At 39.7% G+C, this 25,008-nt stretch overlaps 1 protein-coding gene across 2 annotated transcripts in view; it reads right to left on the bottom strand.

Moving 5' to 3' along the window:
- LOC127433007 (protocadherin-1-like) overlaps positions 1 to 25,008 on the bottom strand; it is a 304,687-nt gene that overhangs the window by 41,592 nt on the left and 238,087 nt on the right. For both annotated transcript variants that reach the window (XM_051684592.1, XM_051684590.1), the window contains exon 4: positions 1,964 to 2,183. In XM_051684592.1, coding sequence (XP_051540552.1) covers positions 1,964 to 2,183 — 220 coding nt within the window. The remainder of the gene's footprint in view (positions 1 to 1,963; positions 2,184 to 25,008) is intronic.

Raw genomic sequence — 25,008 nt, 5'->3', positions numbered from 1 at the left:
GGATCCATGGTATAATTTCTGCTGTGGGCCACAGATACACAGGAACGATGTGTGTGAAGTTCACATATTGCTTTTCATCTAGCTTTAACGGAGTGACACACCGAGCACTTCACAATGCCCCTCCTTTCTTACCCCCTTCCTTACCTGTCAATCATCCTAACGGCGGCGAAACAAAATCCTCCACCGGCCCTGCTTGTCAACCTGTCACTCAAATCCTACAACAAAAAATAAATAGGGGGCAGGAACCAGTGCTGTGCAGTAGACAGCTTTGGGGGTGTGGTGTGTAGACGGGGGACAACTGCCTTTTTAAATTCATTTTCCCCTCCATTTCTCAATGAGGGACTTCTCTGTAATCTCCCTGAGGTGAGAATCATATTTTAATTAGGTCTACCTCTGGTTAACAGTTCCCCTCCCTGCCTGATCAGAGTATGTGCCCACCCAGCGGTGCCTGCTGAGCTGTCAGCCTCACTCACTTTCAGATCAAACTGGATCAAATCAAAGATGCCAACAATCCTTGGTCTTCTCATTTGCATAATGCACCCCTGTGACCACAGCCATCTCACCGGCAACAAAAAAGCCAGTCTGTGCCAAGCTAATCTTAATAGTTAACCCAAAAAAGAATATGCCATCGTGAAAACACGAGCCACTGTGAACTTGTGATCTGTGTTTCTCACCAAAACATATCATATATCTTCAGGAGACTTGGAATATGACACAAAAATGTACATTTTTGTATTGAATTGTATTGAAAAGACAATTCATAAAAATATTTCTTTTTGCATTCTGCATTAGAAAGAAAGTCATACGGCTTTGAAATAACATGAGGGTGAGTAAATAATGACTGAATTTGCATTTTTGGGAAAACTATCCCTTTAAAGGGCCTTCTATTCTTGTGTTTCTTGTTTTATTGTACAAAGACAATAGCAAAATCATGCATACAAATCTCACATACATGAGACACACATGCAAATGTACAAACGGAAGGTCATGTGTTCATTTGCCATTGGATTTTAAATGCCGAACACAGAGCCAGTCACACACAGGGCTGACATTTCGCTTCCTAAATGGTTCCTCTAGAATCAGAAGCATGTCTCTGGGGCTGGCAGACACAGCCCACATGCAGTGCAGGTTCCCTGTGTGGAATCAACAGGACGTTGTGTTTCACGGAACATGTTAAAACATTGACGTGAGAAGACTATGGTATATTTCACAGATAAAATGTTAACATGAGCTCACCTAGACGTCCAGAGGGATATCAGCATGGTAATTAAGCACAACAGCACTAATGGAGATAAAAGCTGAAAAGATAGGTGTGAAAAGTTGAAGTGGTATTAAGGAAGCGTTGCCGTGGTAATGGAGATTAAATTAGACTGAACCAAATTTGTAAGGAGAAGGTTTAAAATGGCAGCTGCTGAAAGGATGTTTCTGCTTATGATAACGATGATATAAATTAATTACAGAAAGAACGTCTAGTACATCTCTGCTGGAATTTAGTAATGGCTGAACGAAACTGATGCTAGACTACCCTGCTTAGTCTATGCATTTTCTTTTCTTTTTTAGGGTGGTTTTGTTTTCCGTCTTATTGTTTTATGACCCTGGCAGCTGCACTGAGAGCAGTTTGGCCAGAGCAAAGAAGCTGTTTACGATCAGCACAGTTTTGTCTGGGCAGACGTCAAAGTGCAGATTTATTTGGAGACCAAATGCTCCATTAGTTGGAACTTTTAATTAGCACACTTGTGTGAGAGGGTCATTAAGAATGATTTGCTGTTGTGATTGAGGGCTTGCTGATGGGTGAGACTAAAACCCTGCTGAGTTTGCTTTTGACCCCGAACGAAAAGATCTAGCTTTGTCCAAAACAAAGCAATGTTGACAAAAAAAAAAAAAAAAACTCTTTCCAATGGATCCAACAAAGCTCTCCCTGCCAACTGAGATCTAACAGACTAAAGCTGACTAAAGCTCCTACCGGTTTCTGGGTGTTCCATCTCGCCAATGCTGCCGTCAGGGGTGGTTCGCTCATAGTGGTCCTCAGGCAGGGCGAGGGGGCCGATACGTGGCCCTGAAGAGCTCTTGCTGCTCGGGGTCTCTGACTCCTCCAAGCCACTGTCATAGTAACTCTGCTGGGAAGAGTCCTGCTGATCTTGCATGGGATTTGCTGTGGAGAACGTCACTCTGCGATGTGGGAGCTGGAATGGAGAAGAGAAGAAGGGCCTTCAGTCACAACAATCTAATTATAACTTTAGGCCCCAAAACTAGGCTAATTGACCACTTAATCTGTAATATCACACTTCAGCAGACGGGCATTTCAATATGTAATTTCCAGAGGGGCGGCTAATGAGGAAACGTTTTGTTCAAATTGAGGGAATACAGTGAGGAAGGAATCACTTCTTAGAGTGTCTCTTGGCAGAGGAGGAAAAAGAAATACGATTCTCTTCTGAAATTACTGCTTAGATGACCATATTGTTTTTCACAAGGCCAGTGAGGGCAAACACTAATGCTAAAATACAGAGACACAGAGCTCATAAAACACTGGAAATCATAGATCCTACAGAAAAGCCTTCATTCCAAATTCTGTGTGAGCTCACATCTCACCTACTGCAGGAAAGGATCGATAGTGCCAGGCTGCAAACACACGTACAAACATACTCTCTCTCTCTCTCTCTCTCTCCCTCACACACACAAACACGAACACACACACACACACACACACACACACACACACACACACACACACAGACTGGCAAATAGAACCATTTTAGAGCAGGAATTAGAGCCATTAATAGAGCAATTTCAGTTCATATAAAAAGCCCATTAACAAGGCCATTTAAAACATATAGAGAAGCCATTAATGCTACGTACTTTACCATCCCAAACTCGTAAGATTTTCTTCTTTCTTTCTAATTCAGCATGTTTATTTATAAGCTCATTTATCAATTTATTTGTACATTATTTTTCTTGACTTCCACCTAAATATATGTCCAGAGTGTTCAGAAATGCAACACGTGTACAAACATTGTTCGTAGCTGTTACAGTTTTTTACAATCATTTTCACACTTTTCTCAATACTGAGAACACATTTTCAAAACTCTTCACACAGTCATCTCTACCAGCATTTACATTAGCACAACAGTTAACCTTTCATCCAAAATGCCCTACAACCATCACAACACTTCTTACATCTCTCAAAATCAATTCAACTGTTTCTTCCAATAGAAATACTTTGTCATTCAAAAACACATGACCTAATAAACACAAACAACAGGAATCTTTACAAGACATTTCATTTTGGCTTAAGGTATGCTTGATTTTTATATATGTAAACCAATATTCTGTTACAAAGCAAGTGAGGCACTTCACTGTAGAATGTACTCCATTCTACACTAACGATATGGAATGAATCTCAAATGTTGCAATTTTGTTCCGTGTGTGTTACTATACTTTCACATATGTGTGCATGTGGCACAATAATTCCAAAATAACAAAAAAGCTCAAAATGATTTTTTTTTTTTTTTTTTACAAAGTGATTGCAAAAGGAACCATTTCAAAAATATTATTTGTAAAGATGGCAATGGCATAGAAGACAAAACACCCAGTAAGGTCTTCAGCTAAAATGGGAATCAGCTGTTTTTTATTTTTTATTGATTTATTTATCTTGATTGTGGATATATTTACAGTTTTTCTCAATCGATTTTACGCATTTCTCTAAACTCAGGTCACTGCTTTCAATACAATTAACACAGCCATCTGAACACTTTGTAATTGTCCTAAACAGATTGTGCATTGTGCAAAAGGCGTTTATTTACACTTAACTTGGATGTTTACATGGATTTATAGTTAATCCGCCTGAAGTAGCTGCGATAGTTTCCAGTACCCCCGCAAAAAAGCGGGGTAAATGTGTAAATACTGCTCATGACATGTGGGACGCGGGACAAAGCGCACTGATATGTTGCTGCACTGATTTAAAAATGTACACACAAAAACTGATGTCATAAGAGCCCAGTTACAGAATGAAAATGACCATCACATTCACACAGAAAAGCCCACGTTAGTTTTAGAGCCAAAACTTACCTCAGCGTGCTGCCTTAAGTTGGAGTTGTGATTTTAATCTTGAAATATCAGCTTGTCTTGGTGTTACATGAAGACATTGCATGACGGAACTGTAATTTGTTCACTGTGCGGAGTGAAGAAAGTGTTTCACTTTGAAGAGTTTGATGTTGCAGCAGTGATTGAGTGACAGTCTGTGACAGCGCGCGCAGCTGTGTGAACTTCCGCTCTCGTAAAAGTCCCATTCAATAATCTCTCAATAAATTATGCATTAATTAAAATTAAACCCAGTAATGTAATGACAGCAAGATTGTGCATTTTTCTTGATTTTCCTCATTTTCTCGAAATACTACATACATCTCTGATCTAAAATTCAATGCACATGTCAGGTTGTCAAATGCCATCATATTGATATCTGCTGTGTTGTTTCTGTGAATTCAATAGAGAACACATCTATAGTTTTGATGTTAGTATTTAGTTTTAATAAATGCATTATCAGGAAAGAATATGTTGCTTCATTATGCTGTGAAATTAAATTGTTTTGCAAAACTGAGTGTCTGTTTCGTCCGCTGTGTGAATTGTTTTGAGAGCACTGATTATAATTTGGAGAAATTTATAAAATCAACTGAGAAAAACTGTAAGTACCCTATTATTATACAAATAAAGCAAATTCTGTCAAATTTAGTTTTGTGTAAGGTTTTGAACAGAAGATTAACAGTATTGTCAACAGTATGCAAACAAGTGCAAAAAAAAGCTGCTTTTACATAAAGTTTTGCTGGTTGTTGAGAGTGTGTGACAAAAGATTTTATGATTTTTGATAGATGTGGTCACAAAATGGATTTTGCGTTAAAGCAATGAAAACTGATCCACAGTTTAGTACTCATAGACTGATGTTGTTCTGATTGTATGTAGATTTTTGAAAATGCGTTCTCAGTATTGAGAATTGTGTGAAAATGATTGTAAAAAAAAAAACTGTAAGACTGAGTGTGTTCTTGCTCTAAAACAATTTGCCATATCACAAAAAAAAAAACACAAAAAAAAAAACAATGCAGGTATCTCAAGATGCGTTTTAAAAAGTTGAAGTTCTTTTAAACTTGAAGTGATGTCTAAAAACATGAGACGCTGAAAAACATGGAGATGCGGTGCAATGTTCAAAGATATTAATCTAGCGAATGTTTATAAAGAAAAAAAGCACAAATGGACAAAAAAAACATGGTTGCTGTGAAAAGCCCCTAAATTCATACATGTTTGTAGCTAATTGTGCTACATATCGCTCATTTACATACATATACCCATTCTCACACATCTCATTATTCAGACACACTCTTCCACTAAACATCTGTAGTTTGTACACACACTTTACTCTCTCAAGCTCACAAATCGTAGGACTGTTCTTCGTGTGCTCCCTTGTGCCCTGGTATTTACGGTTAGTGAGGCACTAGAGTGCGTAGGGGAACATTCTCACAGCAGTAATTACATTGACTTCCTTAGCAAACTCAAACATGGACGCACAGCTTGAGTCCCTCTGTTGTCTATCAAAGCTTTCGCACAATGTGTGTCTGAAAGACAGAGAGAGATACAGAAGGAAGAACCGTGGGGCATTTTGTCTTGGGGCAGTAACTTAAAACGCATTTCCTCTTTAAATTTTCTTACTAATTTGTACCCTTTGAAGTACAAGGGACCGCATGCTCACCATTCTTCGGGTGGCACATGTTTTAGGCATTGTTTTATCTTTTGTAAAAAGCTCTTATTATGCTTTGCAGAAAATGCAAATGGAGCTGCTTGATCACTCTAAAGGGATGTGGTGATTACTAGGCCAACATGTAGTAAGCAAATTGTCACGTTTGATATACAGTAAGGGACTTTGAAAAGAAAAATCCTCAAATGCAGTTTTATTAGGGAGAGTGCATTATTATGGTTATGATATTTTAATCACTAATTATTGCCATCGCAGGTACCATCACTGGGTTATGGCATTCTCAGCAACTGGAATTGTGGTTTAGGGCAGATGCCTTACTATTAAAACCTAAGAGAGGCATTTGGTTGTTTAAATATGGACTCTTGCTTAAACTGCTCCTACAGGCATTGCTCAAGAATCAGCAGTTTTTTTCCCCCTCAGCGCTGGATGCTGGAGCTCTGCAGTTCTGCAGATGGGGTTGTCTCAGCACTCAGTGCTTTATCTTTCTCTCCCTCCAGGGGGAGCACTGTAGAGCCAGGATGGGGGGTGGGGGCTGTGGGGTGATGGCAGTGAGGCCGGGCCAAGATAAAGGAGCAAGGCCTTGGCTCTGGCAGCCTCCATTCTAGCCGGCACAAGTTCTGCACTGATGCTTGTACTAAAGCTATCCATGATTAGAACAGACAGATTTTGATGACTGCGAATTGGGTAACTGGAGTTGCATTTCAAGGCGAGGCTTGGATTGTTGAGAGAGGGTGTTGTAATGGAGGGGGAGAGTTTCAGTCTTGGACTGGAGAGAGAGCCTTGGATTGAAGAGGGACCTTGATTGGAGAGTGAGTCTTGGATTGGAGAAAGAGACTTGGACTGGGCAGAGAGTCTTGGCTTGGAGAGAGTTTTGGACTGAGCAGAGACTCTTGAATTGGAGAGGGTCTTGGACCTGAAACTGAGATTAGAGAGAGGGACTGTAGAGAGACTGGACTGGAGAAAGTGACTGGTAATCTGCTGTCTCCAGGACAGAAATGGCAAAATGTAGAAGGGTTACTGGGACTGGCTGTTAAAATTGAACTTGGGCTCATGGCAAGGTTCAATTATGCTCCACTTAGAGGACTGGACAAAGTAGAGGTGAACAATATTTAAGAAAATAGACAACAATGCCCTGAAGAAACCTGAACAGGAACAAGAAACTCAGAAACTAGAAGAAAATGTTGTAGTAATAAAAGTTGACAAGGGGCTGCGCTTAGATTAGAAAAGATAAGAAAAATTGCAACAGGCACAAGTACAAGTTAAAGTTGACCCAAAAATGAAAATTCTCTCATTATATACTCACCCTCATACCATCCAATATGTGTATGACTTTCTTTCTTCTGTAGAACACAAATAAAGGTCCATACAATGCAAGTGAATGGTGGCAAATAGCACATAAAGGTTTGTTTTTTTTTCCTCACCCAAAACAGACTGGATCACTTCAGAAGACACAGATTAAATCACTGGAGTCTTATAGATTACTTATAAACTGCCTTTTTGTGCTTTTTGGAGCTTCAAAGTTTTGGTATCAATTCTCTTGCATTGCATATACTAACAGAACTGAGATATTCTTCTAAAAATCTTTGTGGTCTGTAGAAGAAAGAAAGTCATACACATCTGGGATGGCATGAGGGTGAGTAAATGAGATCATTTTCATTTTTGGGTGAACTATCCCTTTTCAGCTCAATCGACAGCATTTGTGGCAAAACGCTGATTACCATAAAAATTATTTTCGACTTGCCCCTTCTTTAAAAAAAAGTTAAAATCTGGGTTGCTGTGAGACACTTACAATAGAAGTGAATGGGGGCCAATCCGTAAATGTTAAAATACTCACTGTTTTAAAAGTATAGCCACAAGACATAACAATATGCATGTTAACATGATTGTAGTGTGATAAAATAGCTTACTAACGTTTTCTGTGTAAAGTTATTTCCGGTTTTACAACTTCATTGCCTTGACGACATAACGCAGTATTTGTAATCTTGGTAATTTAGTAGTTTGCTGCAAACATTAAATTTTAATCAACTTTACTGCTAATGAAGAATTAATGTAAGTGATTTTATAAAATTACTGTATAAGCTTCACATGTCTGCCTTTTAAACCCTCTAAAAATTAGCCCAATTCACTTCCATTACAAGTGTCTCACAGTAACCTCGATTTATTTATTTATTTTTTTAAGGAGAAGGAGGGACGTGTCAAAATAATTTTTTGTGGTAATCAGCATTACGCAACAACTGCTGTCAATTGACCTTAACTTCAATTGAACCTGGAATATTCCTTTTAAAGTAAAATAATAAGTAATGTCATTACTTTTTCCAGGAAGAAATCATTAAAAATCATTGGATTACAATTTTAGAGAATTAGCAGTCTGCAGTGGATACCTTTGTCTGAGCAACTTACCCCAACCCTGATATTGACTATGCAAGAGCATTTTACACTTGACAGAAATAAAAGCTCACAGCTACAGTATAGCTGTCAACAATACAGTTTAAAGAAGAAATCTCAAAAACAGAGACAGGGAGAAGATGGCATTTGCATGGCTGTGGTGTCATTCCTCGGAGCGGATAATGGAGTGCCAGATATCTGTCAATTCATCACGCACAAGGTGTGGTTTGAGGTGAAATACTCCAAAACTGGATAGCCGATACATGGAGTGCTTTAAGCTGCAGGCGGGGTGTTGGGCCCAAGCTTTCCCTACCATCGATTCATTCAACTCACTACTCCTGCATGCTGTCATACCAAATGGCATGAACTATGAGATTTGTCATTAGAAGTGGCAGCTCGATCCCCTGTACGCTGCGAACAACCAATACAGCCTTTTACTGTGTCAGCGCTGCCGCAGCCCCCAAACCCTGTACCAGTTTTAAACAGGCTGCTTTAAGAGTGCGGCTTTCTAGGCAGCGAGAGAGATAACCATTGAGGGAGAAGCTCTCATGTCTCTCAGACACAGAGGGGTTTGTTTCTACCGAGCTTTTGCCGGTGCAATTAACCACTAGCAAATGCTAAACAGGTCTGACAATAGCTTTCTCTTGCCTTCTCTCATTTCAATCACAAGCTCTTCTTTTTGTTTCATGTCTTTCGTGACCACCCCCTCCATTCCATTTCTCTCTCTAACACACTGCCAGAGTTCTCCCACCCCACCATCCTCTCTCATTCTCCCTCTCTGTGTCTCTTTGATAAGCCTGGACTCTTTGAAGACCCTTGTGTCACACTGTTTGCCTCCAAGCTATTGCACCTACAAAAAAAAGGAGAAACAACTCTGGGAGAGGGAAGAGGAAAGAGAAGAGGAGGTGAGAGTCAGATGGAAAATAAGAACGGATCCATATGTGCCCCCCCCCTTCTCAGCTCTCTGTGATTTTATGCTGGCTGCATCTCTTCAGAGGTGCACTTCTTCATTGTCATGTTTGTTTGCGCAGCTCATTTTTCCTCTGCTCTACATGTCTTCTGAAGCAGCGGCTCATTGAACCTCGCACACACCCGTAGCCCTGCAGCATGAACGCTTGATGTGATCCCCTTTAACTAAAGAGTTAGAGCAGCAAGAGTTCACCCACCGACTTTAACCAAGCGAGAGCGCCAGGATTCACACTACATCTCCTACTCAGTGTGAGTGCAGAAGGACAGGAAAGATCTCTAAATTAAACGTGTGACAGCGGCTGAGAGAACAACCTCCAATTTCTGCCACATAACACATCACTACAAACCTTTGCAGACACCAAATAGTCTGTACAAGTAGTTAGTTTTAAAGTAAAAAAATATGCTAAAAACAAATAAAAACAGAAATACTTTACCTCAATTATCTAGAATGCCTGAGGTTCTGTAGAGAATATATACAGTATATAAAGCCTTTTCTAACTATATGAATGAAAATTAGGTTGATTCTCACAGAACCTGTCAAGAAAATCTCCTGGTCATTGTTGACCCAAATCAATAAAAAATAGACATTATTTTTTGCTTGAAGAAAATAAAGCCTATAATTAGGACATTACAATTTACCCAAAAATGAAAATTTGCTGATAATTTACTCACCCTCAGGTCATCCAAGATGTATCTGAGTTTCTTTCTTCATCAAAACAGAATTTAAGACTTTTAGGATTTCATTTCAGGCCTCCTCCTCTAAACAATGCAAGTGAATGTACTCCATTTTTTGACGGTCCAAAATGCATATTTAGGGTGCATCAAAATAATCCACACGACTCCAGTCGACAAATAAAGTTCTTCTGAATGCAAACGATTGATTATTTTGAGAAACAAAACAATACTTATATACTTTTTAACTACAAGTGTTCGTTTCCGTACATCTCTGTGATGTGTGCTCATGAGAGGAATGACGTAAGCATGTTGGTAAGGTCACGCGTCACGTGGAGGGGGAGGCACGAAGCGCATCATTGTTTACAATAGAAACTTGCACAGAGCACAGACTAAGCACCGTTCACAAACCAAACCAGTCCAAAACAATTTAAAAGCAATATAAAATAAAATAAAAAATAATTTCCAAATAATAATAATAAAAAAAAAAACAATGTAAACAATGACACGCTACCTGACTCCTCCTCCACGTGACTCGTGACCTTACCAACGCGCTTACATCATCTCTCTCATGAGCGTGCGTCAGAGATGTATGGTAGCGAACATTTGTAGTTAAAAATTATATAAGTATTTTGTTTCTAAAAATAATCAATCGTTTCGGTTCAGAAGAACTTTATTTGTCGACTGGAGTCATGTGGATTATTTTGATGCACCCTAAATATGCATTTTGGACCGTCAAAAAATGGAGTACATTCACTTGCATTGTTTAGAGGAGGAGGCCTGAAATGAAATCCTAAAAGTCTTAAATTCTGTTTTGATGAAGAAAGAAACTCAGATACATCTTGGATGGCCTGAGGGTGAGTAAATTATCAGCAAATTTTCATTTTTGGGTGAACTATTCCTTTAAGCGCAATTTACCCCAGTTCTCATTACCATAATGCATCCGGACATTTGACATATTTCCATTGTTTTAAATGACTATTCTCATTAACATTACACAGTCATTTTTGTTTTTTTACTGTAATACAGTAAAAAAGACGCTGTTTTATAGTGATTTTTATAAATTAAAATCAGCGAATAAGAAAGACATTATCAATGGAGTACTACTATGATGTAGAAGTACTTCATAAATCAAATATTACATAATTTTTCATGTTATGAGAAAATAAATTCAGTTTTCTGGTATGAGAATATCATAATGAAATTAATGAATATAAATTGCTCTAATAAAATGCAAAATATCACATGGCTGTAGACAAACATTTAATACTACCAAGTTTGTCTACTGTTGGATATTTTTTAAGTGATAAGTTGCTACTTTTGTCCTAATATTTAAAACTTTAACTCAAATTAGTAATGCACATATTTCAATTGATTTTACATCCATAACAAGGCTATCTCATTACAACTGGGCTGAACTAAAATCCTAATGTTGGAACTTTTTGATGACCAAGTCACTTATAATGTCTTTGATGTCCAACTGTACTAGACAGCACTATCTTTACTTGTACTTATTATACAGCTGATCATCAACCATCCTAAGAGGTCTTCTCATTAATACAAATGTTTCAGTATTCCGTGTTAACCCGATGGGCAACATGGGCTGCAGCGCCACTAGGGGGGGCCCCGGGTACACGAGATCAAATATGAATTTTAATATGAATTGTGTAATTTTGACACCACTGGCACCACCAAACTCTGTAAAAAAAAAAATAATAATAGGGGCATGGCTCATGAATATTAATTTGTGACGTTGGTTAACCTGTGTAGAGCTGTAGATCACGTGACCTAATTAATATTCATGAGCTAGCCCAGGGCCCCAGGGAGGCTTAACCTGGCCCTGCCAATGCCAGTCACATTTCATGCTTCTCAGCACCAAAAGTAATTCCCAATATTTTTGTATACACTTTTATGTAGAAAAATAAATGTTTATATAAATATTACATAAAAACAATGGCACTGAGCCTTCAGGAACTTCTTAAGTAAACATTGTTTCAAGTTTTTTCAAGTAATTATTCAAGACAAATGGTAATTAATAAAATAAGAACAAAGAAACAAATGCAAGCAATAGAATAAAAAGCCTTTCAATTGTCTAACAGCAGTATCAAGTATTTCAGTAAATTAAGTAAATAATATATTGGTACTTAAAGCTACTAAAGTTATCCAGTCAAGGGTAGAAAGTTTTCTCTTTTTCTTGACGATATTTTTGTCTTAGTAAAAACATATCAGACAGTGGCAGGCCTGTAATGCTGTATTTACAAAGCCTACTGCATCCTTTGTTTTGACACACATCAGATTTTTTTTCTGCGCGTTATACAAACCAAATTTGTTTTCATTAATACCTTGCCAAGATGGGATTTTGACGAGATTTGATCAGGGCCCATCATGTTTGACATCCCTACTGTAATTTCCGATACTTTATTTAACTTTGCGTCAGACTCGCAAAGCAGAATCGCCATAGCGGAAAACAAAACAGCATCAATGTTCTGGTTGGTTGTGTTCACTGGTTGGGGCGGGACTTAGCATTTTTTATTTTTTTGGGGGTCGCGCAGCTGTTTGTCATCCTGAGGTAATTAATATTAGCGCAAGCAAACCATCAGGAGTAAACAATTTTTAGGGACGGGAGATGAGTAACATTGTAGTTTTGATTGAACTCTATAGCGTTTTAACTCCACTGTCACGTTCTGTCTTCCTCTTGTTTCCATGGACTCTTATTTTGAAGTTTTCCCCCAGACACCATTTCTCATAATGCACTGCCCTTATCACTACCAGCTGTTCCTCATCATCCTCACCTGTCTGCCATCCCCTCATTAGTTCTGTTGTGTATAAATACCCTCCTGTGTTGTTCATCCTTTGTCAGTTCTTGTCCGTGTAAAGCTTGTGTTAGTTTGTTGAGTTTGTTTATGGCATGCCACATTGTCTTATGTCTTCATCTTCTTCATTAAAGCCTGCATATAGATACATTGCCTCTCTTGCCTCTCCTTCATCATCCACTCCACCACAACTTGTGACAGAAGAACTGACCAACAAGGATGTAACTAGCGGCTGTACAGATCGTCATCCTCGAACAGGGGGAGCGTCCAGTTGAGGATCACGTTCGTGAGTTTCATGACCATGCTCTGGTGACTATGTTGAGGAGGCTCTGAAACTTAGTGGCTCACCATTCTCTGTGGGTAAGAAGGGTGAGGATATTGAATCTCCTCCCACAATGGACACTTTAGGGGCGCCGTATCATGGCTGACCCTGCACTCTGACCCCAGCTTAGCTGGGATATGTGAAAAAAAAGAATTTCACTGTATATGTGCAAATGTATAACGTGATAAATAAATACAATTATTAATTAATTATAAAATTCTACAGCTCCTCCCTCGTCGCCTTCCATGGTTAACGAGCCAGTGCCCATGCCTGCCACAGTTACTGTCCCAGAACCAGAGCCTGTAGCCTTGACCGTCCCAGAATCAGAGCCTGCAGCCATGACCATCCCAGAGCATGTAGCCTCGTCCGTCCCAGAATCAGAGCCCGTTGCCCCATCTGTCCCAGACCCAGCTCTCGCCAAGTTGGTAGACCTGGACGTTATTCCCACCCTGATCCCCACCCTGACTACCCTTCACCCTCTGCTGCTTCCAGCCAGCATATTGGACACCCTGATTCTATCCTGTGACTTATCCCTTCCTCTTCCGCTGGCTACACTTAAGACATTCGCTCCTCCTCCTCTTCCCTCTGTTCAGCTGGTTCCCCTCAAGTCACTGGCCCGACCATCGGCCCAGTTGATTCCACAGACAAGGGGATCCATCGACTCTCCGACTCCGCCTTGGCCCTCCAAACCCTGGACTCTGCCTTGGCCCTTCGATCCCTCTTCATCACCTCCACTCTACATCCCCTCATCTCCACTGTGGGCTGTCAGCCTATCGGTGTCACCGGGGTCCCTCATCCCTCCAGCTCCGCCTTGGTCAGTCGGTCACCTGGCTCCACCTTCGGCTCCACCCAGGGACCTCCTTCCCTCTGGCTCTGCCTTGGTCCTCAGTCCCACCGGCTCAACCTCTTTCCTCCGATCCCCAAGCTCCGCCTCGTTCCTCCGAGCCTCCGGCTCCGCCCTGGTCCTTCGAGCCTTCGGCTACGCTCCAGACACTAGGATCCTCAGTTCTGCCCCTCGAGCCTCTCACGGCTCCGCCTTCCATGGCTCTGCCCCCAGAGTCTTCCACGGCTCCGCCTTCCATGGCTCTGCCCCCAGTGTCTCCCCTGTCTCTGCCTCCCCTGGCTCCACCTTCTATGGCTCCGCCTCCTTTGACTCCGTCCCTTGAGCTTTCCATGGCTCTACCTTTCTTGGCCCCGTCCCTCATGACTCAGTCTCCCAGGCCTCCTGACCCTGCTCTGTGGTCGCCCCCAAGGCCTCCTGACTCTGTCCCAGCCCTGAGGCCGCCCCCAAACCTCCTGACTTCTCCTGCCCTCTCCATCTTTAGGTGCAAAGGGGGGGGGGGTAATGTCACGTTCTATCTCCCTCTTGTTTCCATGGACTCTTATTTTGAAGTTTCCCCCAGACTCCATTTCCATAGTGCACTGCCCTTATCACTACCAGCTGTTCCTCATCGTCTTCACCTGTCTGCCATCCCCTCATTAGTTCTGTTGTGTATAAATACCCTCCTGTGTTGTTCATTCTTTGTCAGTTCTTGTCCGTGTAAAGCTTGTGTTAGTTTGATGATTTTGTTTATGGCACGCCACATTGTCTTATGCCTTCATCTTCATTAAAGCCTGCATATAGATACATCACCTCTCTCGCCTCTCCTTCATCCTCTCCACCACAACTTGTGACATCCCCCTTGGGCTGTGGGCCCCTAGAATTGTCACCACCTTTTACCCCACTAACGAGGGCTCTGATGAACACTATACTAAGGCTGTTGTTTTAGTTGCTTGGTCCATTCCCGAGTTCAATTTCACACCCCTCCCCCATATTTCTGTTCACATTCTATTATTTGGGTCTGAACTGCGGTGTTTTCATTTTCAGAATGAATACCAACATGAAAACCAGCAGCAGCTGTTTATTACTGTAACTAGGTAACGACTCAGGAGGAGAAGACTGCAGTTTCACTGTGAAGAACAGCAGTTTTGCTTGTTTGTCGTGGATTCAGATTCAAAGAATGAGAGCTGCTCTCTAATAGGGATGTGTGGAATGACTAATTTCACTGATGTTTAAATGTAAATTTTGGAGTTGACTAGTCGACTAGTTAAAAAGTATGAAACCCTGAGAAAACAGTAAAAAAAACATTGTATGTTTATTCGACTCTTTTAAAATACTTAATCTATTTAGACAGCAAAATCTGAAACTAAATTCTGCTGAAAAGTGGCATTAATCTGCAACGTGTTTGCCTTGCATTATGATCATTGTACATTCAATACTGAACATAACACACATTCACTGAATCAAAATTAGAGAACACATATTTATTAAAAACAATTGAATGAATAGTGCAGGACCAATAGAGCAACTCTAATAGGCTGTTCTAAATTATATTCACCAATTAAAATTTTAAAACAGTCAGGAAATTGTTGGAAATAATTAACAGGTAAGCCAAATATTAGAGACAAAAAATGCGATGAAAAGTTGTGCATATTTCACAACGTGCATTAGCCGATGATCTTATATGACAGCTGTTCAGTTAAGAATGTAGACCAATAACAGTTATGATGTTAAGAAAAATGTAGCTAGGACAGAAAAAAATAGGCCTATAAGAAACGTACAATAAACTAAATTTACTGTTCTAAACATGACACGCACACAGAATAAAAGATAGTTTAACCAGTTAAGCAGTTGGCACATCATTGAAAATAGCCTTCTTGATCAGCAGGGAAATATAACTATAAATAATTATAATAATAATACAAAATTGGCATAGCTAGGCTAAAATAGTCATTTTCTAGGCTACTTACTCAGAGCATACTTTTTTGATGAGCAAAATTTATGTCATCATGGTCTGGTGAAAGAAGGGACCTGACTCACCTGAGATGCAATTGAAAAAGCCAGCTCCACGTGAAAATAACTTGCGCAGATTTAAATACATGCATTTATGAATTGCAAGCCAACGTGTCGGAACTCTGCTTCCCGCACCACCACTGAAATGATTCCCATAGCTCTTTTTTTAATAACCGTTTTATTAATTATATTTGAAATGTAACATTAACATGGTAATTTAAGCGCATATAAAAAATATAAAGCCAAACATAAATGTAACAATTTTTTTTAACAGTTTAATGGAGAAAAATAATGACCGACAAGTAATTCCAGTGTCGACAAGCAGCATCAGTACCGTTTAGTCAACTAGCCGACTAGTCTCGTACATACCTACTCTCTGAAGGCAAAGACAAGGAGCTATGAGAAATGCTATATAATTATACTATAATATCTGTAACTGCCGTCATAAGGTCTTATAGTGTTGTTTTTTTTTTTTTTTCCATGGGGAGAGGTGACCCTTTTACATGATTTTCAATGTTGTGCTGGGACAACTAAATGAGCAAATGTTTCATACCTAAATTATATCTAAACAACATGAGGGTGAGAAAATGATCACATAAATTTCATTTTTGAGGGAACTATTCATTTAAGAAGGGCATATTACCCATCTTTCCCTGTATCTGGATAATTTGATTAATGATTATGTTGAGCTCAAGACAATTAACATTTATAGTGGCTTGCGCAGCTGTCCAGTCTACTTCTAGGAAAAGACACAGTAGCCGAATCTGCAATCCAGTTTTGGCATGTACTTGTAAGATCACAATGGCTGTCATGGCTGACCTAGCTGTGAACCTGTAACCTTTCAAAGTCTTCGGCCTCCTGTCCATCAACAGGACGAGATGCGAAACAAACACTCTAATCTACACTCCTTATAACACCTTTCCATCTCACCTTCACTTTTCACACTATCACACATCTAAATTCTAAACTTTCCCTCATCCCAGTTCCTTCACACCCTCTAAATTTCACCTTTCTATCTTTCTCTCCACCCTACCTTCACCTGGCATCTGTCACTCCCTCTATCTCTCCATTTCTCTGTCTGTCTCCCACCCCACCTCTTAGGAACTGTATCCTGCCATTGGGATTCCGAGGAAACTGAACTGAATTATGAAGGAATTTCTCTGCAGTTCGATTGGCATCATTTCCCCCCTCAAAATAGAACATCATTCTCATATCCCTTCGTGTGAGAGAATGAAAATAGGCCAGGCCGCCATTCTCCCTCTCATCCTCTTAAATTGAATTTTTCATATCAGAGGGCACCCGAGACATCTGCCGATTCTTTTAAGGCAGAGGAGAAAAACCCATTTCATAACATATCAGAGGTATATACCTGCAATTCGCAATGTGAAAAATGTGACTTCCTGGGAGGAGAGTGCAGATCCTTCACTGCATACCATAAAATAATAACACGGGTCTCTTTTACAACATTAGAAGGTGCAGCCAAATCGCTGGAGCGCAAGTGTCAAGTTTTTTGAATATTACAATTCAATCTGGGTGGATCAGATGGTTCTATCTCCGCAATAAGGCATTTTCCCAGAGAGATGTACTCTTCAATCACTCTGCAAGCATTTGTGTTTGCATTTCATTTGTGTGGTGTTCTGAAAGTCCTTGTTTTGAAAATATTGAGTGACAGTGGGAGAGTCAGGCGGAGCCATGATGAGGAGATGGAGGGAAGAATGGAGGGAAAAGGAGAGAGGGAGGAGAAGGGGAGAGAGAAAAGCACTTGAGAAATTAATCCTCAGTATCCACTCCCAAGTGGACACCTTTTTTCTTCTTAAACCTCCATTTTCAGAGTTAATATCTCTGTCCCTATAGCTCCTGGCTGGAAGGCATGCATGGAGCTCAGCTTCAAATTGCTTTAAGGACCTGATATATAATGGGATTCTGAGGAGAGATGACAAAGCTCTGAAGTGTGCACAAGACTTGCAGAGCTCCCTCCAGGATTGTTTTTTTGCATCACTATTTATAGGCTACAATGGGTAGATGGCTCTGTTTATAATTCACTCTTAAAATGATGCTACTAAGGACTGTATTAGACAGACAATCTGTTTTATCTGTTCACTCCCTGCCCTCTTACTGAAAAGACAAAAAAAAAAAAAAACTAACCAAGCTTTGAATTTCCTCAACATATAAAATAAGAGAGACTGGTATTAAAAAATAATGTTTAATTCGAGCAGGAGTTGAAAGAGCTCTCCGGCTTCTGAGCGCTCTGCCATGGCCGTGGAACTAGGACGAAATTCCTCTATTGATCCATCTGAGCAGGCCTATGGTTTGGCAGCTGCCTAACTGTGTTCAACTGGGTGTAAAAATTGCTCTTAGAATTAATTTTATTTTTTTATCTGCAGTGAGGCCAGCTCGCTTGTGTGCTTTCTCCCTGAGCTTTTGAAATTAGTAGGATGTGTTGTCTGGGGTACTGTTTGCAAATATCAAAGGGATTCAAAGGCTTTTTAAGACCCCAAGCAAATGACAGTGTTGATGAATTTGTTCACATCTCATTCTCCGCCCCTTTTAGCTGGTGGGTGAGAGACACAACGGAGAGCTGATGAATTCACAGCTCTGTCCTCTTAATGAATTAACAGCTGATTACAGATGGATGAGTATAGCCATGGTTACAGCTGGGCCTGCGAGTGAGCTGAGGGAGGCAGAGAGAGAGAGGTTAGTCTTTAAAGAAGAAAAAAGAGAAGGATAAAATCCACTGCCGTAAGCCAGAAACAAACTATCTTGTGAAGCCTGGTAATCAGAAAGCATTGATCCGACATTTCCAATTAAGTGAGAATGCATGTAGAGTTGAGGAGTTTGTGATTACACATTCATGTGTATGCGTACGCTGCAAAGTGTTTGTCTGTGCTTAGTGTGGTGATAATGGCTTAAAAAGTCGAGGCTTTCTCTGAATCTCTCCTTCTCTCTCTTCAACTCCTCGCTCTCTCTATCTCTGTCTTTCTGTGCATTGTCTCAATTAAAACTAAAATAAGCTAACCAAAGTTATGCACTGTACTCTGCTACGGATGGAGTCATTTTGTGGCCATGCACAGAATACGTGACCACATATTTCCACAGGATTTGAATGCCTGTCACAAAATTCTTCCTTTTACATGTTTTACATTTTAATAGATTCTGCATAATTCTGAAGATTTTTTTCCCCACTATCATTTCTGAAAATGTGAGAAAAGGAGTCAGGTTCCTTGTGGGTCTACACATGAAAAATTAAGTATTTTATCAGCTTTCGAGAGGGTCAAATTTAGAAGGTTTCACAACATCCAGCACTTAGTTCGCAAATTGATTTTAATAAGCTTGCGGGTCCTGTCACCTGCTCCCAAAACCCAGGATAAGGCAAGGATTAATATGTACCAGACTTTACACACAACTTTCTGCGGACTAGAGTTCAGCGACCCCAGAATTTTTTTATTTTTTTTATTTTTTTTTCAAAGATCGCCGGTCATTTTTAATACAATTAAAAAGTGAGTCAGCTAGTTGGAACTGTAGACTTGAATCTGCATTCGTTTTATTTGAGATATTTCCAGACAATAAGCATGCTGGGATTTGAGGTACTGACTTTACTGGGCTTTACAGGGGTGTTTATAGGTCAGTGGGCTAATCTGGAGCCAGAGGTGATCCTCTGCTGTGGGCACTGAACTCATTTACTACTGCAGGATATTCAAATAGAGACAGACAGTTAGAGAGAGACATAAAAAGACCCATTAGTCTCATGTTAAAGCAACTCCAGTATAAAAGTCCAGTATATCTCTGACCACAAACTCAGAGGCAGTCTGGGAGCACAGAGCTCCCCCCTTAGCCTATGGCACTTCCATGGCTATAATGCTCCAGGGATGTTATCAGTGCAGTGATCATGTCAAATACACAGAGAGCTTTCAACTCTTCTCAAATGATCACAGATCCTCACATACAAACTGTTACCGGGACAGACATTCACAATTGGCTTGGAAAAAAATAGAATAAAAACAGAAAAAGGACCTGACACATGGTCTTGATCCCTGCGGATACATGCAGGCCACGCCAAATTTTCCACTCTGAAAACCTGGGCAGCAAAATGTGCATTATAATAACCATTCTGTCCTTTTTTCACACCCTCATTTCATTTCAAACCTGTGTAACTTTTTTGCTTCTGTGGAACACCAGTGGAGAGGTATTAAAGAATTTCCAAGCTGCTCTTTTCAATACAATCAAAGTAAATGGGGGACAGGGCCTGTCAAGCTCCAAGTATCTAAACAATGCCTGATAAAAGTAGTTCATTGACTTGTGCCCTATATTCCAAGGCTTCTTAAGGCACATGATAGCTTTGTGTGAGTAATGGACCAAAATTTTGTAATAAGTCCCTAATTTATATGGGCAAAAAGCATCTGCTAAATGACTAAAAGTAACTGTAAATATAAACGTTTAATTGTTATTTGCTGAAAAACGTCCCCGCTTATGTAGCGCATTTGCATTTGTGTACATTCAAATATAGTGCTTCAAGAGTTGCCGTCATTCCATAACACATGATGATCTCCAGATCTGAGAGTAATGTCAGAAGAAGCACAGCTAGGACATATCTGCCTAATCAGTTTGGAACGACAAGGGGGTGAGTTAATGATGACACACTTTTTATTTTTTGGTGAGCTATTCTTTTAATATACTGTAATATAATATATATATATATATATATATATATATATATATATATATATATATATATATATATATACATACACACACACACACATACATATATATATATAATATATATATTATTTACAGTATACAGTCCCCTCCGAAACTATTGGAACGGCAAGGCCAATTCATTTGATTTTGCTATACACCAAAGACATCTGGGTTTGAGATTAAAAGATGGATATGAGATGAGAGTTTATGATTTCAGATTTTCTTTCCTGGTATTTACACATAGATGTGTTAAACAACATAAAACATAGAACCTTTTGTATCAGACCACCCAGTTTTTAGGTGAGCAAAAGTTTAGGAACAGATAAGATGAAGTAAATTAAAGTAAATTACACTTAATATTTGGTTGCATATCCCTTGCTTGCAATAACCAGTCTGTGACTCACTGACATCACCAAATTGTTGATTTCTTCTTTTGTGATGCTTTTCCAGGCTTTTACCACAGCCTCTTTCCGTTGTTGTGTGTTTCGGGGGGTTTCTCCCTTCAGTCTCCTCTTCAGGAGGTGAACTGCATGCTCAATTGGGTTAAGGTCTGGTGATTGACTTGGCCAGTCTAAAACATTCCACTTTTTCCCCCTGATAAAGTCCTTTGTTGAGTTGGCAGTGTGTTTTGGATCATTGTCTTGCTGCATGATAAAGTTCCTCCCGATTAATTTGGATGCATTTCTCTATCAATTGGCAGACAAAATGTTCCTGTAAACTTCTGCATTCATTCTGCTGCTACCATCATGAGTTAAATCATCAATAAAGATTAGTGAGCCCGTTCCAGAAGCAGCCATGCAAGCCCAAGCCATGACACTACCTCGATCACGTTTCACAGATGAGCTTGTATGTTTTGGATCATGAGCAGATCCTTTCGTCCTCCACACTTTGGCCTTTCCATCACTTCGGTAGATGTTAATCTTGGTCTCATCAGTCCATAAAACTTTGTTACAGAACTTTTGTGGCTCATCTCTATACTTTTTTGCAAATTCTAATCTGGCCTTCAGATTCTTCCTGCTGATGAGTGATTTGCATCTTGTGGAATGACCTCTATATTTCTGCTCTCGAAGTCTTCTTCGAACGGTGGATTGTGATACCTTCACCCCTGCCCTGTGGAGGTTGTTGGTGATGTCACTGACTGTTGTTTTGAGGGTTTTCTTCACAGCTCTCACAATGTTTCTGTCATTAGCTGTTGTTGTTTTCCTTGGCCAACTTATTCAGTGTCTGTTGCTCAGTACACCAGTGGTTTATTTCTTTTTCAGGACATTCCAAATGGTTGTATTGGCTATGCCCAGTGTTTATGCAATGCTTCTGATTGACTTTCCCTCTTTTCTCAGCTTCAAAATGGCTTGCTTTTCTCCCATAGACAGCTCTCTGATCTTCATATTGGCTTATCCTTTTTAACAATAAATGCAGTCTTCACAGGTGAAACTGAAGGCTAAAACCAAGAGTAGATGTTCAGAGCTATTTATTGTTAAACAATCAATCTAACAGGACACACCTGGGTAACAAGAAACACCTGTCAGTCACATGTTCCAATATGTTTGCTCACCTAAAATTGTGGTGGTCTGACACAAAAGGTTCTATGTTTTATGTTGTTTAACACATCTAGATGTAAATACCATGAAATAAAAGCTGATATCCTAAACTCTCATCTCATATCCATCTTTTGATCTCAAACCCAAATGTCTTTGGTGTATAGCAAAAACAAATGAATTGGCCTTGCCGTTCCATTAGTTTCAGAGGAGACTGTATGTTAGATTATAAATCTTGGATGTCTCCAGATTGTAAGGTCATGTAGTTTAAAGCCCTGTTCACACTGCCAGCGACACGCTTGTGGGCATTCCTACTGCTGTTTCTTTAACGTTATTGGTGGACTGCACAACTGACCATAGCTTTGGAAAATCTGATCACAGATGAGATGTACTGCCAGTAAAACTAAGATATAATTCTAATATGACATGGAAGCAGTTCTCTTGCCTGGGAGAGTGCTTTTTTATATAACCTGCAACAGTGCTCAATGCATCATATCATTAACAAATAAACAATCTATCAATATATTAATCAAACTCACTCAGAATGGCAAAAATGTTTTACATGTTTTTCCACGCATCATTTTATTATATCCATGCATGAATGACATCCTGTTGCTTTGTCGTTGTGTGTCGCTGGCGATGTGAATGGGGCTCATGAGATACAGATGCTATACCACTTGAAAATCAGGTATGGAGTTTAAGTGAAGCTGGTGAAAAGAAATTATTTTGTGCCAGTTTCCCAGAAACACTGTTTGCAACAACTATCAGCAACATGCTGTTTCTTAAAAAAGGCTCTTGTGTGATCACACATTCACAGTGTCTGTTAATGCATTATAATGCATTGACTGTCTACAGTGACCACTGTGCCTTTGAACCCCAAACATCAATTAAAACATTATGTAACTCAGGGACCTTTATGAAGGGTTGTTATTTCTCTAACCTTTCGAATAGTTGTAACTCAGTCATACTCGTAATGAAGACATGCACACAAAGTGCATAACAAAAACACAGGTTTTGATTAAAGATACATCTAGGACCAACTTGGTGATAAATCACAAGGTCTTTATGTTGGCAACAATCCAGTACGATCATACTCACCCATAGGCATATAAACGTCGGTCACATGTCTCATCATAGCCCTCACATCTGAATAGCTTTTGTTTATATTTCCATAAATAAGGCTAACTGTTTACGCATTGGCCAAAATGAAAGACTGATTAAAACTCATTAAAACTCAAAACAACATAACATAGAGATTCTCAATCAGCTTGAAACATTAAAACATCAAACAGCTTCAACACACCTCCCCTTCTATTCAACAGCACACAAAGCAAAACACATTTAATTTTAATTTACACTCTCACATGCTTGCTAACACACACACACACACACACACACACACAGCCCCCATCCTCATAGTTAATACATCAAACAGCATTAGCTCACAGGATTGGAAGGGTTCATACATACATGGTTCTGACAGACCGTGATCTCTCTCTCTCTCTTTTTCTCTCTTACACACATGATGTACATATACACAATGTGCTGCCAGTGTGTACATTGTATCTCTTTCTAGGCTTGTTTAATATCATGTTGAAAGAGATGCATTGTCTTACCTGCCAGTATAAACTGCTGTTGGAAGAGTCATAGAAAGAACTGAAAAACTTTGAGATCCTTTAACTCGAACCCTGTCAGTTCCAAAGTTCAAAGCTTATATAAATCTATAAGGCTTCATGATTAGAACTTCTTATCACTGTCTATCAAGGAGGGAGAGTAATGTCTCAGTGTTCACAAAAGACTTCATTATCATGCTCTACATACAGTATATGGCTAAAACATACATATTCATGAGTGTATCTTTTATTCGATTGTAATGAAGGTTTGGATTAGAACAAGCTTTATTGGCTCTTAAACCCATAAAGGCCTTTGGCGTCTAATGAAATGACCAGGTGGTCCATTAGATTTCCCCTCAAAAAAGACATTAATTAGTTCATGAGCTGAATAAAACTCCATGTAATTAACACTGATGGACGGAGCTCCGTTCTTTTCCCCCTTTTCATGGAAAACAGCGCGTGGTGTCCATCCACTTTAATTTCATCAGCGCAGTAATTATGCTATTGATATTCATTATTAGTTTTCAAACAAGATTTTGCAAACACAACAAGGTTGTTAAATCTAGGTAGCCAAAAATAAACAGGCCCCATTGTAGACATAGTTCCACGCACCACCCTAGTCTGGCATTGGTTTCTCATATTTCAGCATCTATTTGCTATATTCCACTTCAAATGCAGGAATAAAGGAGACGTTCACCATATTCTGCCTCTGCCTTTGCTCTCGGTAGGTATTAGAAAAGAATACAGATGCTGTATGAAGTTCTAAATGTGCCCTGACAATCTCAGACTCACTTGTTATGCCATCTTGGTATTAGCACTGACACGGTACTATTTGGAAGCTGAAGTGGTGTTATCTTTAATTATCTGATCATTCTCTGAGTGAGCAGGTAATCCATGAAAAGAGTATTCGGCTTTAAGGATGGAGAATGTCTCTATTTTTTTCTTCTCCTCCTCTGTTTTACCCTCAGTGGACATGTTTCATTAGCCTATACCAGCTGCGGTAGAAAACGTATAATGATGACACTTAGTAGATGGATTTCCCATGTAGGAGAGCCATACTAAGAGAGTTCTTCCGGCCTTGGTTGTGGCTTCATAAAGGAGGTTGTGGTGGTGGTGGGGGTGGACATTTTGAAGTGTTTTGGAGTGTAAATGCATAAATGAAGTGGCCGTTTCTCAGAGACCAGGGAGCACACACTTCCCTGGAAAGGGGGGGGGCACACAATCACATCACATGACTGCACTCCACTGTCTCTGAAGCATCTAAAAAAAAAAATTAGAATGGGCCATTATCTTTAACCCTCCAACTGTGCAGACACATCTTCCCGTATATAACCCGTTGAAGTCCTTCCCCAAGACTGCGTTCAATAATGCAGCTCCACTAACGTCAGATTAATGAAGCCTGGCATATACACCAAACTCTCTCTTAAC

This window comes from Myxocyprinus asiaticus, chromosome 42 (genome assembly GCF_019703515.2).
Source record: "Myxocyprinus asiaticus isolate MX2 ecotype Aquarium Trade chromosome 42, UBuf_Myxa_2, whole genome shotgun sequence".
NCBI lineage: Eukaryota > Metazoa > Chordata > Actinopteri > Cypriniformes > Catostomidae > Myxocyprinus > Myxocyprinus asiaticus.
The sequence above is the reverse complement of the archived record's forward strand: the minus strand, read 5'-3'. Positions and strand labels throughout refer to the sequence as shown.